The sequence below is a fragment of the Catharus ustulatus genome, chromosome 4 (assembly GCF_009819885.2).
Source record: "Catharus ustulatus isolate bCatUst1 chromosome 4, bCatUst1.pri.v2, whole genome shotgun sequence".
Taxonomy (NCBI): Eukaryota; Metazoa; Chordata; class Aves; order Passeriformes; family Turdidae; genus Catharus; species Catharus ustulatus.
This window is the reverse complement of record NC_046224.1, coordinates 56,367,038-56,388,782: the sequence shown is the minus strand read 5'-3', so window position 1 is coordinate 56,388,782 and position 21,745 is coordinate 56,367,038. Positions and strand designations below refer to the sequence as shown.

Below are 21,745 nucleotides of genomic sequence, written 5' to 3'. Positions count from 1 at the left end.
AAATATAGTTGTCTAAGTTAGTTACCTGGTGTTAACAGAGAGAGAGACACGTCCATTTAATGGTTGAGAGAATGAGAAAGATTCTTTAGAAAAGAATTACTTGTTTGGCTTTAAACAGTTAGGGATTTTTTCTGTTGTTTGGCAGCCTGTCTATCTTCTTTGACTGTTTAAGCATTCTAGCAACCCTCTGCTTCTAACATAGCTCTAAAGCTGTATATTTATAATAGACAGTGGGACTACAAGTAACAAACTCCAGCTTTGTCTCAAATTGTCATATGTATGTTTAGTCTTGATCTCCACTAATTTGTTTTCAGAAAGTCCAGAAATAAATAATGCAAATCACACATTGAATGCTGATTTAAATTTCAAATTTATTTTACATATTTTTATCCTGTCTGAAAACATTAGTTCTGCTCTGCTTTGTGTTCCTCTTCATCTGACCCTCAAAAAAAGCCTCAGCAAGCATTTCACTTACACAGTGCTTGAGCACTCGACTACAGCTTTTACTGAGAAGTGGAGAAAATGCTTGATCGTATCAGAACTTTTTTTGTGCAAAGAATACATTCATTAGGTAGGACACATAGCTCATACATGCCATCTGAGGCATATTTAATGCCCTGTAGGTAGGCTATCATGTCCTAAGTTTTCAGTGGTACTTTGTGTGTCTGTATTGAGTGACAGCTGATAAATACACAAACACCATGGAGGCCAGCAACAGAATCACTGTGCCTAGTGCAAAGAGTCTGAGAGAAATGACAATGTAAAAATTATTTATAATGGAGACCTCAAAAGTATCATGCTTTACCACCCAGCTGTCCACCAGTGATAGATCAACAGATCATACTTCATTATACAGAATAGCAGTGTAAAATGCAATTAATTAATTATAAAGTGCTATGGCAGTTTTGCTTAGGTACATCTACCCATCCTAAACATGACTATCAAGAAGACATGTTCCACTAATCCAGAAACCAGTGCTTCAAAGATAGACCCATGAGTTTAACCTTACACATGACAAGTAAATCCATTGAAGTAGGTGGAACTGATCTCAGTGTGTCAAGGTAATTACACATACAAGTCCATGGTGCTTGAGCCCTTGGCATGCCAACATCTGGGAAAGCACAAGAACAATACACAGTGTGATTCTTTGAAGATTCACGAGAAATTTTCCATTCCTGAATATTCAATTAAATATTTGTAGATAATACAGGGAGAAGGAATGATTGCTAGCTATGGTTACAGCTGGCACATTTCCTGAAGCAGCAGCTATACATTAGTCTTGGCAGATTGCTCACCATCATTACTTTAATTGTGTGTGCCACGTGTGCTCATTGGCCTTGCAGCTGTCTGCTGCATACTTTGTAGTAATTTTTCTTGTCTCTTCTGTTTCACTAGCTCCTAATGTGGCTCCTTCTGATGTCGGAGGAGGGGGTGGAAGCAATCGAGAGCTGACAATAACATGGATGGTAAGTATTGAGCACGCAAGTCGACATGTACTACCTCATATCTGATCTTGCTCCTCCTGAAACCTGTGGATGGTTTGTCTCTGGGTCTTGTGAAAACAGGATTTGTACATAGTATATAGGTTTTCAGACTTTTCTCATGAAAAAATACGTAGAAAGGAATTGTGAAGAAACCTTAGGGGTTTATGTGCTGGACATTTCTAAAATATCATCTAAAACATTCTAAAACAAAGAGATTGACACACATACTGGCTATGATAATGCATTATTAAAAGCAGTCTTCACTCTTCTATTGAAGCAATGGTTTTGAAAACTTACTTATACTGTGGATGGAGGCAAAGCAAGAAGGAAAAAGAGGAAAGCAAAATGCAGCACAAGAGAGGATAAGGATTTATAAACAAATTTTCAGAGGCCAAAGTAGCATGGAAGAGAGAATTGAAATCTATTGCAGGGTATTTGGTGAAGCTAGGGAGAAGAAATTTTAAAAAATGATTGTTGGATTCATGTCAGAACCTATCAGTATCCAGGAAAAACAGAGTCACAGCAGCATTACCTCTGGCAAAGAAAGATGATTATGTTATGCTTGAGAAAATTACTGAGTTTGTTTTATATTGACCTCTCTGTTAAGGGTATGAGATACATAAGGCACATGATGCCATTTGTGTCTTTTGGGGAATAGTTGTTTAATATAGCTGAATTACCTCTAGGAAGAGTGCTTTTTCTTGTGGGAAGTAATGTAAAGATGTCATAATTCCAATAGCATGTATTTTTGTATAGGGATTCTCCTTATGAATATGCAGATTTTAATCCATATGCATATTTCCTTCTCTTTGTATGTAAGATTGATCATATGTCGGTGAAAATTCTCAAGTGTGACAGAAATAACCAACCAAATCTTTGAGCTATCAGATTTGGGCTTTCCTGGCTGGCTTTTGTTTTGAAGTTTTGGGTTTTTGGAGGTTTTTTTTTCTTTTTTTTTTAATTGAGTCCAAAATATGTAGTCAGTCTTCCAATGTATTTTAGCAGTGAATAAAAGATTTATAAGTTTCTGAAAAAGAAGGTCCACAGTTTTTTTACAATATATTGGAAAGGTATCTTAGTTTCCCTAATAACAGGTTTGGGAGTAAATTTGTCCTAACTGGCTTAATTCTGGTCTCTTATTTTGAAAAGCAAAAGAGCAGATGCAATGGACAGGTGCAGAAGACCTCGATTATTTTAATTCACAAGCTTTTCTTCTAAAAACTTTAACAAACTACAGAGCTGCTTCCTGCATGGTATGTAAAGATTGGTACCCATGCAATTTCCAATACAGTGGTAACTTGTCTGTCAACAAACTAAACAAAGAAAATAAAACCAGGACAATAGTGACTAGTAGAAGATCAGAAGTAGAAGACCACTTTGGTATTTCCTGTACACTCAGGCAGATTCATATTCTCATTATTTCTCTTACCTAATGTTATGCTTTTCACATCTGTTCTGATTAGCTCCTTTACTCAGAAAAATTAAGCATGACTTCAAGTATTTATTTCCCAAGAATCTTCTATGCTATGTCTAGCAAGGTTTTTCAAATAGAGACTGTAGATTCACTGACTCTGACAGACAACAATATATCTATCTGTAAGGCTAAGATAAAAATATATATTGATTTCCCCAAATGTGCTGATATTTGCATATGCTACTCGAAATAGTCCTTAATTAAGATGAGAAGAACAAAATGCATGGCAGGTTCACATGTTGCTGCCAACCCCTTTTCAGCTTCTGCTATGACTCATAATCCAAGGTTGAATGAGACAGCCAGAGATGCAATCAAAGCTCTTCTAAGGCTTGTTTTGAAAGAGGAACTGAGAAGGAGAGCTAGGAGTGGCATACCCATTCTTCCCAATTTGTCTTTCCCTCTCTCATTTTCTTTTTCAAAGTTTTCAGTGGATTCTACAAACTATTCAGCTACTTATACCTACTTATTATATGCAGCCATTGGAAGGAAAGTGGCTTTCAAAATTCATATAAGACCTTTCAGAATATATTTTTTAAGTGACTTTCTAAAGTTTGCTCTGGTCAAAAATCATTCTGAGGCTAGGGCCTCATCCAGTGTGCTTACTTTGGCATATGAGATTGAATTCTGGTTTATTTTAAGCAGCTAGTTACAGTGATTGATTCAAAAGATCAGCTACATCGAAGTTTCATAAAAAATGCTCAGAATATCTCCACACGTTTTAGCTGAAGTGCTGCAGTAGTGGGCAAATACCTAAGGAGGATAATTACTCTCTGTGTCATTGCTCCAAGACTTTTGCCTCAAGATAAGCTATTTCATCTCTGTGAGATTTCCATTAGAAAGAAAGGTGATGCAGGAAGCTTATTTTTAAAGGATACTTCTCTTCAACCTCCTGATGCACTGATGAGTGATGTGGTTTTAGTTGGTTCAGTGCAGTGTCTAACAGTTGTGGTAAAAGCTCCATGAACTGAGAAGGGATCACTGAATTTAGAGCATTAATAAAAGAAGAAAAATCCATTATGGCAGATTGTCTTCCTTAATTTTCTGTCTTTCTTTCCTTTCCAGTATTCCTAGGTATAGGAAATTAGCTATAGTTTTAATAAATATTTTGGATAGGTACCATTAATGCCTGTACTGAAAGTGGTAGTCATTTCACTAAAAGATTTACCAGTTAGAAGCTAGGTAGTTTAAATCAGCAGCTGGATCCCCTCCATCATCAGTGAAAAGTGGTAGGATGAGTCATTCTTTGAACGTGTCCATTTTTCTTTATCAGCTGTACCAGTTGCCTACATGACAAACTTTCAGTAAATTAATATAATTTGGGCCAGCCACATTGATTTTCTCTGCATTTATAGATATTTGCAAGAATATGTATCTCCACACATATATGGACCCATATACTGGATAATGTCTGTGTTACCTATCTGCTGTGCCTTATTCTTTAGGTCTTTTTTGCTAGCTACAGATGTTTCATTACACAGTTATTCTTGGTTTCTTTCTGTGGGAGTTAACATGATGTGTGTTTTGAGTCCAGATGAGGAAAATTATCTTAAAATGTTTTCCTAGGAAATACTCTAATACTGCAGATCTAAGAGGGCCTATTTTTAAAGGGGGTGGAAGCAAGACATTGAAGGAAACAAGCACAAAATGGAGGTTTAATTCAGTGCTTTTACAATGTACATGTCAATGCTTTCTGCATTATTTCTATTTCATTCTAGACCTCGCTGTTTAGCAAAAATTAACATTTTATTTTTTGTCTCTACAGCCTTTGTCAAGAGAATACCACTATGGCAATAATTTTGGTTATATAGTGGCCTTCAAGCCATTTGGTGAGAAAGAATGGAGAAGAGTTACAGTTACTAATCCTGAAATTGGCCGATATGTCCACAAGGATGAATCAATGCTCCCTTCAACTCAGTATCAAGTGAAAGTGAAAGCCTTTAACAACAAAGGGGATGGGCCATTCAGTCTCACTGCTGTAATTTATTCAGCACAAGATGGTGAGTAAATGAGTTTTACACTGTGGATCCAGAGTAGCACTACCAACATCAGTAGAACCTGGTCCTTGACACTGATTTGTAGAGCAGGATACGTCTTCTGCAGGGAGGGTATGCACTGCTCACACAAAAACTTGTTCTGAACAGCCAGTTTCCCCTCCCTGCTTTCTGTGTGTGCAGAGCACTTGGCTGTACTTGCTGACAATAAGCAATACACAGCAGCGTGCAAGATTCTTCACACAGATTGTTAAAAGATTTAAGAATATCAAAAATCAAATTATTGTCTTTCACAGTGGTTGCCTAAAACATTTAGATCTTTATTCAGCAATGTCTCTGTGATCTTAAAACATGTATTTGATGTATGCTAATTTTTTTTTCTTAACAGACCACACTAAAGCCTAGTATTTTAGTAGATCAGTATCACAATTTAGCCCAAAATTGTGAAGGAAAGATAGTTCAATGGTATCTACTTACATTTCCAGCATGTTTAAAATCTCATATAATTATCCCTGTTACATTCTTTATTCTGGTTTGCATGTTAGAGCTATCAAGTGAGTAATTTAATAGAAACCTCTTTCACATTCCATTAAAATATTTTTCTTAATTCTTACTGTAATTATTTCACATGTTGTGATCTTTAGGATTGAAGTTTAAATTATATTTCCAAACTTAGCAGAAGAGAGAAAGTACTGGAAGAAAATTTACCTTAAATCAGAAGAAATACATACAACATCTTTAATTGCGTTATCATCACTCAAGCCTGCTCTAAAAAAATGCGGTTTATTAATTTCTACCAGAAACCCAAAAAACTGCTAGTATTTTTCTTTCCATACAGCAAAATCTCCTTCACAAAGTCAAAGATGTAGGCCAAAGAGCCAAGAGGAGGGATATGATAACAGGACCACATTCTCACACTTCTGATTTTGTTCTGTACTCTGTGTACTTTATGGAAGATTTATGTTCATGGTTCCCATTAGCACTAATGGGAACTTTGCTCGCAAATCGGCCACACACAGAGAAAGGAAAAAAGAGTCCTCAGTACCAAGCTGGCTGATGAGGATAATACTGATTTTTTTTTCTCAGGAAAGTGCTCCTGAGGAAATCATCTTCAACTGCTGCTGCAGCAACACAGAGGGTGTTAGGAACTAGCTATGGTGTAATGAAAGCAGTAATGGTCAAATAACACTGAAGTATCCATCCTTGCTCAGAGACTTTATCGACAGCTGACTGATAAGCTCTCAGTGTTTATGTCAGGATTATCCATACCATGTCAGGAGTAGCAAGGGTGTTTGTATAGTGTCTAAGTTCAGGGACATGGTAGAGCCTAGTAGCTCAAAAAGATGGAGGAAAAGCAAATGTGCAGTAGTGTCAGCTTCCAGATAAAGAGGTCACTTGAGTGGTTGCTGATGTTCTAACACAGAGTTTAGCAAAGTCCAGTCACCTGAAAAAAAGCATTTGTGGTTAACTGATGCCAGATGCAGACTGTGAAAGAAGTAGAAGCTCAGTGAACCTGCTTCTTTGATTTAAAGCTCAAGAATACAAACCTTACCAGTAGTGCTCACAGCTCCTGCTCCACAGGCAGTGACCTTGACTGCTGCCTATATCCAATCCAGGAACTTCAGGGCAGATTAGAGGGAATAAGATAGAAGAACGAGATAATGAAAGTTATTCTGAAGAGCATTGAGTGTTGTCTCCTGGCACCAGGATGTGAACAAAATCAATTTTCTATACCTTTTAGTGTGCTCACTGGCTGCCAGCCTGAACTTTTTGTAGTTTTGCTTAGAAGATACATGTGTGATGACCATTATATTTTCAGTGAAGAGAATATATTGTGATGAGCGTGTGATCTCTCCTTTTTGAAAAATTGCTAGAAATACTGAATTAAAAGGCTGGAAGAAAGCAACTGATACCATCTTTCTGGCTCAGGAGAGGCTGCAAAATATTTGTAGAACATAAACGACAAATAGGGATGTAAATTATTTCATAAACAAGCATGAGCAGATGAATTATTATTAGAGTATTGTATCAGCAAAAGCCCTGCAGCTGAAACTTTTTAGTATGAAATTCTTTGTAAAGTTCTGTAATTGATACAATAGAGTCTGACAGTGATTTGGGAGTAGATTAAATGATCACAACTATTCCACCTGTACTTCTGTACCTTTGAGTTAGCAAGTGATATTATTACTGTTAAACAACAAAACTTCTCAAATGTATTAGGGAAATCTTAAAGCAATATGGTCATGCAGTGTTCCATACAGAGATGTATAAATATCCATATGTATGTAAATATAGTGACAGCTTTTTCACTAAGTTGTGTATTCTATAATAAATCTATGTTTCTCTAGTTGTAACTGTGGGCATTGTTATTCCCTTCAGTGACTGGGGAATTTCTGTGTTCCCACGTGTAGTAAGCCAAGTTCCATGTCTGACAACTGCTAGTCATATCTGCCATTGCTAGTAGTGAGTAATGATTGCTAGTAATGAGTGCACAGGTCTCTTGCTTATCTAAATTCCTGTCATTGTGAAAACAATTTTGCAATAATGTATAATTTTTAAATTAGACATTTGCATTATTAACAGCCATTGAAAGACAATTACAAAAGGAAACTTTGCATATAAGATTATTTTGTTACCTAGGATACTTTTCATTAGAGATGTTAGTGATTTTTTTTTCTTAGCAGTGGCTGTTTTGATGCATAGTTGACTGGATGCCCAGTTGGAAGATTAAGTATATGAAAACTTTCCTCAGCTGGGTCTGCCATACCTGTCTGTTGCAACTTGTTTCAAAAGATTCACGACAGAGAACTGTTGTTAGCTTGGAAAACTTTATCTTTTACAGACATTGCTAAGTTTATGCATTTCTTAATTCCTTACCTTGTTTAAAATTCAAGCAGAAGTTAAATGAAGCTAGACCTTAGTATTCTAAGCCCTGAATAAAAGTCTATCCCATTATGATGGTCTGCACTCTGCGTTGGCTGCTGTTCAGAGCTAAGAATGTAAATAAAATCAACCTTATGATGCTTGCCTTACAGAAGGATGGTTTGGATTATTTTACACCTATGTTCAAGTTTCTATGTGCCACTGGACATCTGTGTATCTAATATCTGCTCTCACAATAAAATTTGTGTTGTTAGGGCTAAGTGATAAACACAAGTATTTGCATGTAAATAACTTTAAAATCTGATGTATGTAATATGTGAGTTGTTTAGTAAAAGATCACTGAATGCTTCATTCTATTTATCAAAGGCTGTTTTCAGTTTACACAATTTTCAGCATGAAATCTGTTGAAGCATAAAAAATACATAGTCTGAGCCAAGTAACAGGATCATTGCTTTGCTTTTACAGAGTCATTTTCCTTACAGATCATTACTGGACTTGAAATTTATTCAAGAAAAACCAGATTAAAGACTAACACTTGGTTTAGTGATGGCAGGAAAATTATATAAAATACTAAAATTAATATAAAATACTAAAGTGAGAAGAATCCTTGTAAACAAGCATAACATTACCACAGGATCAGATTGAATGTTTAACATATGTTTCATCTTCCAGCTCCAACTGAAATACCTACAGATGTGAGTGTAAAAGTTTTGTCATCTTCTGAAATGTCTGTTTCTTGGCACCATGTTTCTGATAAATCTGTGGAAGGATATCAGGTGAGTTTAGTGACGACACTGTGAATCTTCTTACTCATTTACTGTCAGTAGTTATAGCCAACAATAATTCCTACTTGGGCATTCCATCTCTTGGGGTTCACTTCTCTTTAGTTAGCATGTTCCATGCAGATTTTGCATCTTGAGAAACAGATTATTTTTTATGTTATGTACTTCATTACTAAAACAGATTAAGAAATGTATTGTTTGCACTTTGCAACTAACAAAAGGTTCCATTATTTCATGACAGAAAATTGTCTCTTTTATGTGATTGAATGCCTATCTATAACTTCTTAAAGCATATTGAAATTAAATTTTTGGTGTAATTTTCAACACATTTACAAAATTGTAACTAAGTCTGGTCCACTTAAATTACCAGCAGTTTTTAATATATTTCACCCCCAAACCCTATAGTAAATGGGACTACTTGACAAAATGCCCAAAATCCAGTATAACAGAGACACTGCTATTGTGCAAGACAGTGATGTTTTCTTGATGGTTTCTATTCTCCACATGAAGAAGAGCTTCGGGGCATGCTCCATCTGGTCCATCTCAATGATATTACTGGTGAAAATTGTTCTTGTCCTTCTGCAGAAATGACAACAGCCACAGGCTGGGTGCAATGAGAAATGGCCATGTAGTACTCTAGGAGGGAAGTCTTAACATCATCCATGCACAGTGGATGCTGACAAACTGCAATATACAGTCTGCTTACTTTGGCTGCAACCCAAAATAGGGGTTTGGGTCTTTAGTTTGTTAGTGACTTACCTTGTGATTTTTCTGCTACTTGAAAATATCCTCTATGTTCCAAAATAAGGACATACAAATGAGGAGTAATCTCATGGAATGTATTTTTAAAATTAAAATCTATGAATAAATAAGTAATACTTGGATTTTTTAATTTCCTGATCTCTGTTTCTGTCTCTGTGAGATTTATGCAAAATTTTTTCAATACCATAACAAGAATAGTGTCCCATGTAAAGCTTGATTTTATACAGTACAGACATAAAGTCCTTAACAGAGGACACTGGAATTTGAAATTAAGACACTAATTAGGGACTTCTGGGAATATAGACAGTGGCAACTGGTGGAGAGTGGCTCTCTGTGGTGGATAGAACAGCAAGTAGGAGTGCTGATAGAGACTGGGATTACAGTTGTGATAGACCATGAAGATGGGTGTTCAGAGCTGTAGTAGGGAATAGGGTAGTAACCCAGGTGGGGCAAAGATAAACGTGGCAAGAACATGGTAGGAAAACATGCCCATAGGCAGCCTATTTTTGGCCAATTTTTAAAGATTTTTCATTGTTTGATGTAAAGATATCTGAGTTGTGTCAGGGGTCATGAGGGGAAGAAGGGATTTTGAGAGGATTTAGCAGGAAAGGCCAGGATGAATGAAACAGTCAGCAGAAAAAAAGGAAAAAAGTCAGAAAGAAGTATGGGGGGTCTTTGGGCTGAAAAGAGAATAACTGTTAGAAAGGTGGGATATCCTGGGAATGAACCATCTATTGCAAAGACTATGGATGTTTGGGATGTGGCCTTGTTTTGATAACTGTAGTGTAATTTCACCTATTCCTGGAGGAATACACTTTCACAAATCCAGCATGAACTGACTGGCTTGCCCATGTACAGTGAGCAGCTACATTAGAACATAAATTTCTTCCTTTTTTCCCCCTCATTTTCTAGGGCAATCTTCTAATTATCAGGAATGTGTAAAAAATTCCTTCTGGTTAGATGATAAACAAACTGAGGGTCCCAAATTACTGCCCCACAATACTCAATAAGGTATTAATTCTGAGATCTTTTTCCTCAGGGCGGTCACCAGTCTCACTCTAGTAGAGGGAAAGGCAGCAAAAGGAAAGCCCATACTTCTTCACTGAGAATAAAAAGAAAGACTTGTGTTCCTGCTTGTGTTCCTGAAGATGAGAACACCCATGAGTCCTGAAGGAGCCATGGGACAGGGCAAAAATAGAGAAGGTTGTTCTGGAAGGTTAAGGCCACAGATAGCATTTGTGTATTTGCAATAAAAATTGTGGTGGAAGGAGTATTCAAACTGCATTATAAAATTCTAGTGACTATCTCTGGAAGGCTCTGTGTCTATTGGCATTGATAAAAACTGCAATAGTTACCTTTAAATTACTGCTCAGATGTTACACAGGTTAATAGAAACCATCATTCACCAGAGCACCTTCTCAGTTTCCTTTATCATTACTTGAAAATTGCATAATTGAATTTTGAATGCTAGAGTTTAAGAGGTGGAAGTACCCTGGGAGCAAAGAACCTGAGGTATTTCACCTGTGACACAATGCTTCTCACACCAGGAGGAGTCAGATTTTCCTGACACTAATGCATAGTGTCGGGATGACTGCTCCCATGGTGATGAGTGTGAGCTGATACGTTTTGCCATTACAGAGGAGTATCCTCAGCTCACACTTAAAGAAGAGATAAAGTTGGAAAACTATCTCCATCAATACAGAGGATTTAAGATTTATGAGTGCTTACAATAGACTGCTAACAGCCACATCTCTGCAGTGCTGCAGCACCAGCAATACTATCCATATTTCATGCTCTTCTTTGTAATAGATGTGGGTTTATTTTATTAAACAAATTTATCACTACTCACCACCATTGTCTCTTGTTGACTGAAATATGCTATTAGCATTCTTTCTTAATATGAGTAAAGTATATTTTTGTGTCAGTCCTAAGTAGAACTTCCAAGAATATGGAAGCTTTGTTTCATGACACTTACAGAAACAGCTTCAGTATATTGAATAGAGGAGAAGACCATGAAAGACAGGTTTTTCCCTGATTTTAGTACAGAGGGCTGCATTAATTCATGATGGCATTCCTTCACACAAATCACAAGTGGCCTATTTCCACAAAAACTCTAGAGTTTGGTTGAAATCCCCTTCTATGTCCTCTGGGGTTTCAATGTCTATGGATTACCCTAACAAAGTAAAGACAGAGCACCAGGAATAAGAGGTCTGGCTGAGCCTACTACACAAGCTTTTTAAAAAAAGAGAGAGAGGCCACTTAGTAGAGTGGAGAAATGTGACCTCTTAAAGCAATGTGGCATTTAATTCTAGATGCAAGAAAGGATTTTCCAAATTATTTAAAGGCAGTTTGTAATTATTTAAATATAAAGTGAGAAATGTTGGAATAATATAAAGAAGACAGTAGTTTTCTTAGCTTTCGGGGAAGTAATCTCTTTTTGTCTTTTACAGGAGTTGTTACAATGTTCCAAATATGTAAATATGGCTGTGTATTAGAGAAGAACTTTCTGTGTTCATGACATATAGCTCACACACTATAGGAGTAAAGTCCACAACATTGCAGCCAAGAACAATTTCATTTGGGATACAAAATTTATTTAATTTTTAAATTATATTATTTCTGTCTGAAACGTAATATGTTCTTGGTGAAGAAATTTGCATTTTCCTTCATCGTTCTCTCTGGTCTTGTTTGGTGCTCTATGTTACTGTTGTATTACACCATTAGCATCCCTATACTGCAAACAAACATTAAGATTGTAAAAAGCTTTGGGAGGCAGAGGAATTCAAAGGCTTCCAAAATATCCGACATGATTAATAAAAGCTTCATATGAAGTGTGTTTTCTATCTTTAGGTAAAGCTGTTACTTAATTAACATAATAGATAATACTAAAAATTAATAAATTAGTTTTCAATGGCCAGCTAAAATCAACAACAAAACTACTATTGGTCATATCGTGATGAATAAACTTTTGGCCACCTAGAACTTTACAGACATCCTTCTGCTGCAGGCTAGAAACTTGTTTGAACTTAGAGACAGAGATAGACATGACGTTCTCTAGCTCCTGATGTACACGCCCTCTCTCACCTGAGTCAGCCACTTACAGTTAACACCTTATGGTGTACAGCTGGTTCCATTCAGCAAGACCTGCTTATCTACAACAATATGTTCATTATAATCATATCAAATGAACTGATTTGAAGATCACTAACAGACCTTCAGCTGAAATGGCTGTCGGTTTCAGCTCCATGCCAGTTTGAAACCATTCATCTGGTGGAGGTTACCCCTCTACTGCTGAAGCCTGCAGAATGGGCTGGATGCAGAGTCCTCTCTCATTTTAGAGTAAAGGCTGTTCACTGAGGAAAATAGCCAACTTTATAAGTAAAAATGTTATGAGTGTGATTGCCTAAATTACGTTAAACTGATATTTAGGATGCTAGTGGATGATACTTTCTAAACAGAATGCAGGACAGATTAATAGAACTGAATATTATCTCTTTGTGCCTGCTAAAAATCAGGTGTGCATGCTGAACTTAAAAAGAGAAGCAGATACAGTGATTCTCCCTGCAGCAGGAAAGAGTGACAAAGGCCACTAAGATGCCACATTTATAATAATCAGTGAGTAACCTGTAACACTGGTGGGAAGGTGGCAAAAAACATTAACAAGAGACAAGCTACAAGAAGTATTTAGTTGACAATAATCTCTGTGTAGTGATATTGTTCTCATGTCCAAACTCATTTGAAGTAGGTAAATAGAAATCCCCTACTTAAATCCCCTGCATCTCTCCTATTCAACCAAAGCATGTGTTCTAAGATAAAGGAAAGCAATATTTTTATTAAATATTGTAAGTTAAATGTAAATGGGAGAAAATGAAGCCTCACCCAGCAAGGGTTGTGCCCACAACTTGTAAAGAAGAGAATTGTGGCATTAACATTTTGACAGACTATTTTCTAACCTATTCCATAAATGAAGTTTTCATGGACAACTAACGTCAGAAGAACAGAAGGTTAAAGCAGCTACTATTTAAAAGACAAGATAACACGATACCTCATGTCACCAGTAATATCTTACAAAATAAGGTTTTTCCTAGAGCCTGAATTTACCAACAATATTAACTTTTTCCTAAAAAATTTAAATTGCCTGCATGTGGCATACACAAAAATCATTCTGAAGTCAAGCAGAAGCTGAGCAGAAATGCTGAGGCTGAAAACACTCAGAATCAAAACGTAATGGGCATGGCTTTCTGCTCTTTCAGGTTTGTGCAGTACTTTAGTCTTATGCAAATGGTTATAGAGCAAACAAAAGCCAGAGACTGACAGTGTTTCGCTCTCATCTGCATCTCACAAGGCCATGCAGAATAGCACCCTATGTGAGGGACTGTAGGGAACAGCATCACTCCATAGGAATTACAGTGTTTTCACCTGGTGTTTTGTAATGCATAATGAATTCAAGTAGGATGCAGCAAGTTCTTGGGGGGAAAAGTCATGGAATTTCTGTGTGCTCTTAATTGGTTTTGTTTTTTAAGGTGCTACAAGCTTACAGTCATGTTTTTCTCATATTTTAAGTATTTTCATGTTCTTCTTCCTCTACTTTGACAAATGTCATATTGTGCTATGAAACCTGTGAATTTAGCTGAAGATCTCTAGAGAATGGTTATGTACACTTATCCAGACCTATACATGCAGCTAACATGACTGAATACTTTGAATTCCATAGAGAAAAGTACAAAAGGCCTAGATTTGTGAGACATTCAAAACAAAATACACCAAAACCATTATCAGAGTTTAGTGTCTACTAATGTAAGAAAATAATACTAAAGTTCAGAGTAGAATGCAAAAACAAAAGAGAAAGAAGAAAAAAGTCTTGTTCTTTGAAGGCATTAATCCAGCTCCCAGGCTTCTAGTGACTTAGCTGAGAACAAGTTATACCACTGTGAGAAAAGTTTGCATAATAAATTCTACATTTATTTCAGTTTCTGTATGCCTATACATAACTTGGTTAAAATCACAACCTGTAGCAATAATTCTATGCCATTGCTGTTAGATTTCTTTTAGCTGGCTTATATTCGAGTGTATATATAGGTATACATCAGTTTTTATAAAATTTCTTTATTATTAAATATGTTAAATTTAATCCTTCTGTTGTCTTGCTTACAGATTCGTTACTGGGCTGCTCATGAAAAAGAAGCAGCTGCACAGCGGGTACAGGTGAGCAATCAAGAGTATTCAACCAAACTGGAAAACCTGAAGCCTAACACTCGCTACCATGTCGATGTGTCTGCCTTCAACAGTGCAGGCTATGGACCTCCCAGCAGCACCATTGATGTTGTTACCAGGAAAGCACGTAAGTAAATGGAGCGTTAGGTTAAGCATGATCATGTCCATCATGTTTTCAAACATGGCTTCTCATTCATATACCAAGTGTTCTCACGTGGTATTGCTTTTTAGTCTGAAAATTTCTGCTGAAATTCTCCTTCCTCTCTTGTTGCCATGTTTGATGGGGATACCTTACAAAAGGCAGTAAGATATATACTCAAAGGAGGGTCACCTGCAAGCTCAGATCAGGTTGCTCAGGGAATTGTCCAGCTGGATCTTGGAAACCTAAAGGAATAGAGACTGCACAACCTCTCTGAGAAATCCCTTCCAGTCTCTGACTTACTCTGAGCATCTAGTCTGAGACTCTTAATCAATTTTGTAGTTTTTGTAACTCATCCTCCTGCCGTGCCATCCAAGAGCCTGGATCCTTCTTGATCCAGGGGACAAGGGGGCTCTTAGGTCCCCTCCAAAACTGTCTCTCCATCAGGGTGAACAAGCACAGCTCTTTCACTCTTCCTTCACAAATCAAGTGTTCCAGGTCCCCACCAGGTTGGTATTGCTCTGTTGAACTCACTCCAGATTACCAGTGTCTTTCAAGTACTAGGAATCCCAAAGCTGGACACAATATTCTAAATGATGAGCAGTTGAGGCCAGCTGTTACTTAGGCATCTATACACTGCCTTTCTGTTTAGTCAATGGCAAGAAGGATTCTGATGATTAAAATGTGACCAACTGCCATTTCCATCAACAACAGAGCAGCAGATTCAAGCAGCCTTGAGAAGTGGGTGATCTGAATCTCACCCTGGCATTAACATACAATAACAGGTTTTGGAATATTGCTCCTGACTCAATGAGGATGCCTAGCACTAGCATTGACTGAACAATATTTAAAAAAGCATCTTGTGTATTTAAAACACAGTTATCTGGGCTAAAAATGCATACAACTAATTTGAGGATTCCTGTCAGTAAATACTGTGTTGTGCTACTGGCACCTGCAGGGTTCATTAATAAGAGTCCGTTTTACAAGCTTTTTATGTAAGTTATGATTAATGGTTTCTGCAGTGGGATACTTCTGTTTCTGCTGGACTGAGTTAAATGATGTAGAAATGGCTGTAAATAGTTGACTAAATATTTGATATTGATAAATAAATATGATTTATGCCACATTTCTGGGAGGTTCTGAAGGTAGTTGCTTGCCAGAAAACAGTCATGGTCAGCAACACACTGAAGGGTAATGTTGGCCACTTCCATTCTGGCAACACAGAAAGGCAGATCCACAATACAGCCACTGCATAAAGCCATCCAAAAATGCCCAGCTGGAGCTGCAGCAGCTCATTCCAGGAAGGAGACTATCCCTTGCTTATATAAATGGTGGGCTAATTTCCATTTTCACATACTTGCATTTTCACATGTCTTGATAAAAACGCCATTGAACATTTGTGATCTCATTTATGTGTACATTGTACATATGTTGCTTTTCAGCTCCCAGCCAACGTCCAAGAATTATCAGTTCTGTAAGATCTGGTTCAAGGTACATCATCACCTGGGATCACGTGAAGTCAATGTCAAACGAGTCTGCTGTTGAAGGATACAAAGTATGATATCTGAAAATATTTTTTATCTTTATGTATGCTTGATGCAATGCATTTTATAGACAGTGTCGAATCTTTGTAATCAGACTAACACCTACTTGAATGCAGAAGAGGATGGTATTGTGCTCAGCAATCACAACCATCCAGCAGACTTAGGGGAAAGCCAGTGGGCTTAGTATGATGAGAAAATATTGGGGCACTGAAATTCATTGGGATGGTAAACCGTTTTATGGGAGAGTTCATAGCCATGACTGCAACAATGTAATTTTCCACATGATCACATTTATTGTCTGGTGGCTTAAAATAATTAATAGAAAAGTTGTACACTTTATAGTTTTTCCTTATGTCAGTATGCATTGTTTCAGTTTTCCTTTCCCATCTCCATGGAGGCTACAGTTTCTGAAACATGAGTTTTTAAAGGCTGGGAAGGTAGAGGAAGGGAAGGGACCTCTACCATCATTAAATGCAGTTATTCTGTGACCTCAGCAAGTGTATATACTTACTATAAGACATGTAGAAATCTTCATATTAGTTCCTGTTTAATGTTGCTGCTTGCTTGGCAGTAAGAAAATTAGTATCATATTGTTCATTTGCTAATTTGATTCAGGAGTTGAATTCCTTCCTGGGAATTGCTAATAGTGTTTCATAGAGATTATTTCAGAAAGAAGTGAGATCTTTTCTAAAGGTCCCCCAAGTCATATACTGTCCCATTTGCAATGGTTTAGCATCACTGAGAGTTAATAGTAAAATTGATACAGTTTCACTTATGAAAATGGTTATAAATTTTATGTCAGAAAACCCAGCTAGTTCTTACATTTTTATGTGATGGTCTCTGCCACCTTGCATTATTATTCTCCATAACTTAATTACCTATTTTGCATGTAAGTGCTGAAATTATTTTCTAAAAGGTGGCATAATTTTGTAACACATCCTGTTTAGATTAATCTTGTGTAAATATGGAAAAAAGTTATATTAGCCACTAAGTATATACATATATATATATATGTGCATGTATGTATGTGTATATGTGTATATATATATATTTATATATAATGTTTCATGTGAATAAAAACCTACTACTTTTTCATTCACACACTGTACATATTCAAATATATCTTCATGGAAATGTAACATTTCAATAACTGTATTTACCGTGACTTTCCTAGGTACTTTATAGGCCAGATGGACAGCACGAAGGCAAGTTGTTTTCCACTGGAAAGCACACAATAGAGGTCCCAGTCCCCAGTGATGGCGAATATGTTGTTGAGGTGCGAGCACACAGTGAAGGAGGAGATGGAGAAGTAGCCCAAATAAAAATTTCAGGTGAACAGATAACTTTCCTTTTTCTTTGCCACACTCCTTGGAAATCTTGGACTGAGTGTTTACCTCTTGCATGCTATTGAGAGATGGGTACATCCAAAATTGGAAAGGTATCCCTTCAGCAGTGACTGTACTGAGAATAAGAGATGTCTTAAAACATTTTCGAGGAATCATAGCACACACAGGACTTCTGCAACTGTCCAGCTCAATCCTGGAAGCACTGCCAGTCTTCCAAATACCTGACTGCTTTTACTGGTGCCCCTGGTTAGGCTGCCACTTCCAGTAGTGTCCTAGTAGCACAACTACATGGTGCAGGCCTCAGGATCTAGGTGTAAGTTTGGAATAACCCCTTAGTTCCAAGCACCTTTCACCACTATCTCATTCCTCTGTCAACTCTCACTAAAAGGAAAATAGTAGAGAAAAGGAGTGGTCCACAGTGATCCACAGACCACTTGGGGAAGTTCCATTTCTCAGTGAAAAGGGGATCTGTGGCACAAAAATGATAAGTAAGCAATGAGAAACTCCACATGCCCTATTTCAGAGTCGTCTGGAGGATTGGTAAAGAAGAGACCATGGCTTAGGATGATTCAAATTTGGCTCAATGTTGACTGTAGATACAAGTTCAGATATGGTCTACACATCTCTTTCCTGTTAGTTTTTTTATCTTAAGTAATTTCCTTGGCACTATTTGGTATGAAAGAGAACATATTAATAGACATCAAGGAATTGGATAGTATCTTTGCAAGGTTATGATTTGAACATTTACATTGTATTCTTGTAATTTTAATTTTAAAAAATAACTTGGGGAATAGAAAGGATTAAATGTCAACAATATTCTTGTCACAGAAGCAGTATTATCATTATTGTGGCTTTTTGAAATGCTTATGCTGTGTTATCTGTACTGCGAGGGAAGCTGCTCATTCCTGAAGGACTGGATCTCCCATCTGCAGGCTTATATCACCTGGTGTGAGCTCCTAAGTATCACCATTTTTGTATGAAGTTTATATTTTGTGTGTATTTTGTTCTAATGAACACCTGCACAGTTAACATTTTTTGCCTAGTTTTATTATCTGGTTATCTGGCCTTGTTGTCTGGGCACTGTTTCCTTTTTTAGCTGTTGTTAGATTAAAGAGGCTTCTTGTGTCTAATATATTCTCCTCATTAAGAAGTGTATCTATACTAGCCAAGTATCTATATTAGCCAAGTGACTAATCAAATGTTAAAAAGACTGTGCCTTGAATTTCTCCGTGATTACATTTTCATCAGGTCTTAAATAATTTCATCAACTCTTTTCTTTACCTCTCCAACTTCTGAGGCGTCCTTTAGGACTGTAGGTACTATATATATGCTTTTTCAACTCAGCTGCAGAGATACTCTTGCCTCCCCACACTTAACTGCTTCCAGCATTATTCATAAAAGGCTTTCATTAGCCATTTATTCCCTTGCATGGAGCTATGAGATGATGTTCATCTTGTTTGTCCGACCCAATCTCTAAATCCTTCCTGGAATCCTTGCTTTCTGGTATACAGTGTCTTGTCATTTTCAGAGTACCACCAGAGTGTCATGTCTCTTTTTAACTTTGTGTTTAATTTTGCCTGTGATTATGACAAAGCACAGTTGGTTTGAAGGGTTCAAGTCCCTGTGCTGTCTGAATTTTTATATGAATGTGGTGTTTTCTCTGTTAACCATATTGGTTCCATAGGTGTTCACTTCTGCTATTTTTGGTAAAAATATTTGGGTTGCATTCAGTCTACAGCTGGTCATTGTAGAATTGCACTAGAAATTCAGTGACCATTCTTCAATAATAGCATTTTGAAATCTACTAGTAGCTGAATTCTTAATCCATTTAGCATACATATTAATTGTGTGTACCGTGTTCTATGAAAATATTTTTGGGTAGTAAGTCAATCACTTAAAAAAAGCTGAAATCTATTGTGTTGTATTATACACCAGGACAATCACTTTCCACCTACATTACAAGCTGCAAAATTTGAGGCAGCTGCTGTCTTCAGCTGCTTCCTGAGCCTCTTTGTATGGAGCATGCGTTGCAACCTGCCCTTGATGTGGTGCAAAGACCCTTTAGGTCACAGCTGGTGGCTTACTTCCCAGACCAAAAGCATTGTGTTAGTACAACATCAAGCCTAAGCCAATCAGTCTTGCCAAGACTAGGACCTGTCCCAAGTGTGCCTCTGCAGAATTAGCACCGCTGGGAGAGTTAGCACCCTACAAATGCTGGTTTGCAGAGTTTTGCACTGAAGGTCTTCCACACTGCAGACAAGTTCTCATCCACTAATTCTACCATACACCAGCTTGACAGACAGGGACTGTGCCTCTGGTGACCTAGACAGAGGCAGCATTTCCTGCACTCAGTTTAGGAAGGTTTGAAAAAGAGACAAAAGGCAAGGTAATCTCTTTGGAATACATAGTATACAGCAAATTGGGCAAGAATTTCAGGTTATTTCTAGGCTGCTTTTCCAAAAAGCAGAACAAAGTATAGTTTTAACACCTGCACATGGCAAATTATGTCTGCTAATTTTTATTCTTAAGGAAATCTTCCAGTTATGCGTCAGGGGATAATTGCCCCAAAAGAATGACAGAGTACTGAATTTTTTTTTTTTTTTTTAATTATGGATTTTCTCAGAGAATTATAAAAAAGAGAAGTTTTATATGAATGCATGTTTTGGTGTTTGACCAAAATGGAATTTACTAATTTACACAGAGTTGTAAACAATAGTTAAAGCAAAGCATAAGGCATCTTAGCAAACTCAGAGAGGAGAATTGCCTTACATGACCTTTAGACATCTGATTCCAGAGTTTGCAAACCTACCTAATTTCATGCAGCTAGGGCAGAATTTTCAAATACCCTATATGTTGACCAAGAATGGCCAAATCTTTAACAAGGAATGTCTTACAACACCAGTATGTCATCCAGATGGGTGTTTTTCTGCTGTTCACTGGGTATCAAATCCAAACTAATCTACATAATAAGGCAGAGTTAGGTGTCTAAACTCCCATTATGATCAGTTGTCATCTAGGGTATAATTCAGAATTTCAAAAAAAACCTGTAGCATTTGAGATGCCCCAGTTTACCAGGGAAATCCACACAATTCTGACAGGCATGACAGGAAATGCAGGGGACCTGAGGCCTTCTGGATGGGCAGGTTGTCTTGGTTTGGGACAAATTTGGAAGGGAACTTCCAAAGAGATGATTCCTTAAAGGGCAAAATTCATCAGTCCTTCCTTCCACCTGTTTGGGAGACAAACTTCCTTTGAGAAAAGTGGAAAAAACAGCTTATTTAATGAGCAAAGTATTTATAAGCATGAAAAATGAATAATATTAAAAAATAAAACCTTTTGCTTCTTCAAAGAGATGGCAAATTCAGGAAGTCCTTCTGTGGTTCAGAGAGAGTCCTCAGTGGGTGTGTTTTGGCTCACTGAGTGTCTCCCAGTCCCTCCCATGCTGGAATGCAGCCCCAGTGCCACAGGCATGAAGTCCTGGTGTTTTTTCTGGGCTTTTGGTCCAGAGCATGTTTGAATAGTTTCAGGAAAAGAAAAAGCCACAGCCCAGGGAACTTCTCTGCTTCAGCTAGCTAACAAAACTAACTAAAAGCAAAGGACAGCTCTCTCCCACTCCCTGTCTGTGCTGCAGACAGCACCAGGAGAGAGCTGGAGCTCCAAACTCTGGTTTTGAATACAGCCACAAGAAAATCCCACCGCTCTTCCTTCTCCCCCACTGTGCTCTCGGATCTAGTTTTAAAAGTACAAAACTTATTTCTGGGCTAAACATACAAATGGGAATGCAATTCAGCATCATAAAGTCACCCCAGGACACCAGAAAGGCGGAGGCCAGACAGGACACCAGAAGACATCTTTTATCTTATGAATTAAAACTGTAGCATGTTTTAACTAACATAATTACATTTGAAAGTCAAATGGAAAAGAAACTAGAAGCAGATTTTATTTGTGTCTAAATCCCTTGTTTAAGGGGAAAACTTCCTTTTTGTTCTCCTCATCCTCTTCCACCTCACAGAAAATGCAATCACATACAAAAGGGGGTGGCAAATATCCTGCAGCTACTTTGCTCTCATGTAACTAGTCAGCTTCCACCAGGATACACTATTTTAGTTAAGAGTGATATAAACAA

The 21,745-nt window shown here is 37.3% G+C and overlaps 1 protein-coding gene across 1 annotated transcript in view; it reads left to right on the top strand.

The window, feature by feature from the left end:
- Positions 1–21,745, top strand: part of CNTN1 (contactin 1) — a 217,568-nt gene that overhangs the window by 187,560 nt on the left and 8,263 nt on the right. Inside the window, exons 18-23 of the mRNA XM_033057359.2 lie at positions 1,396–1,466; positions 4,721–4,955; positions 8,505–8,608; positions 14,531–14,717; positions 16,172–16,284; positions 17,448–17,604. Of these exons, the coding sequence (XP_032913250.1) occupies positions 1,396–1,466; positions 4,721–4,955; positions 8,505–8,608; positions 14,531–14,717; positions 16,172–16,284; positions 17,448–17,604 (867 nt within the window). The remainder of the gene's footprint in view (positions 1–1,395; positions 1,467–4,720; positions 4,956–8,504; positions 8,609–14,530; positions 14,718–16,171; positions 16,285–17,447; positions 17,605–21,745) is intronic.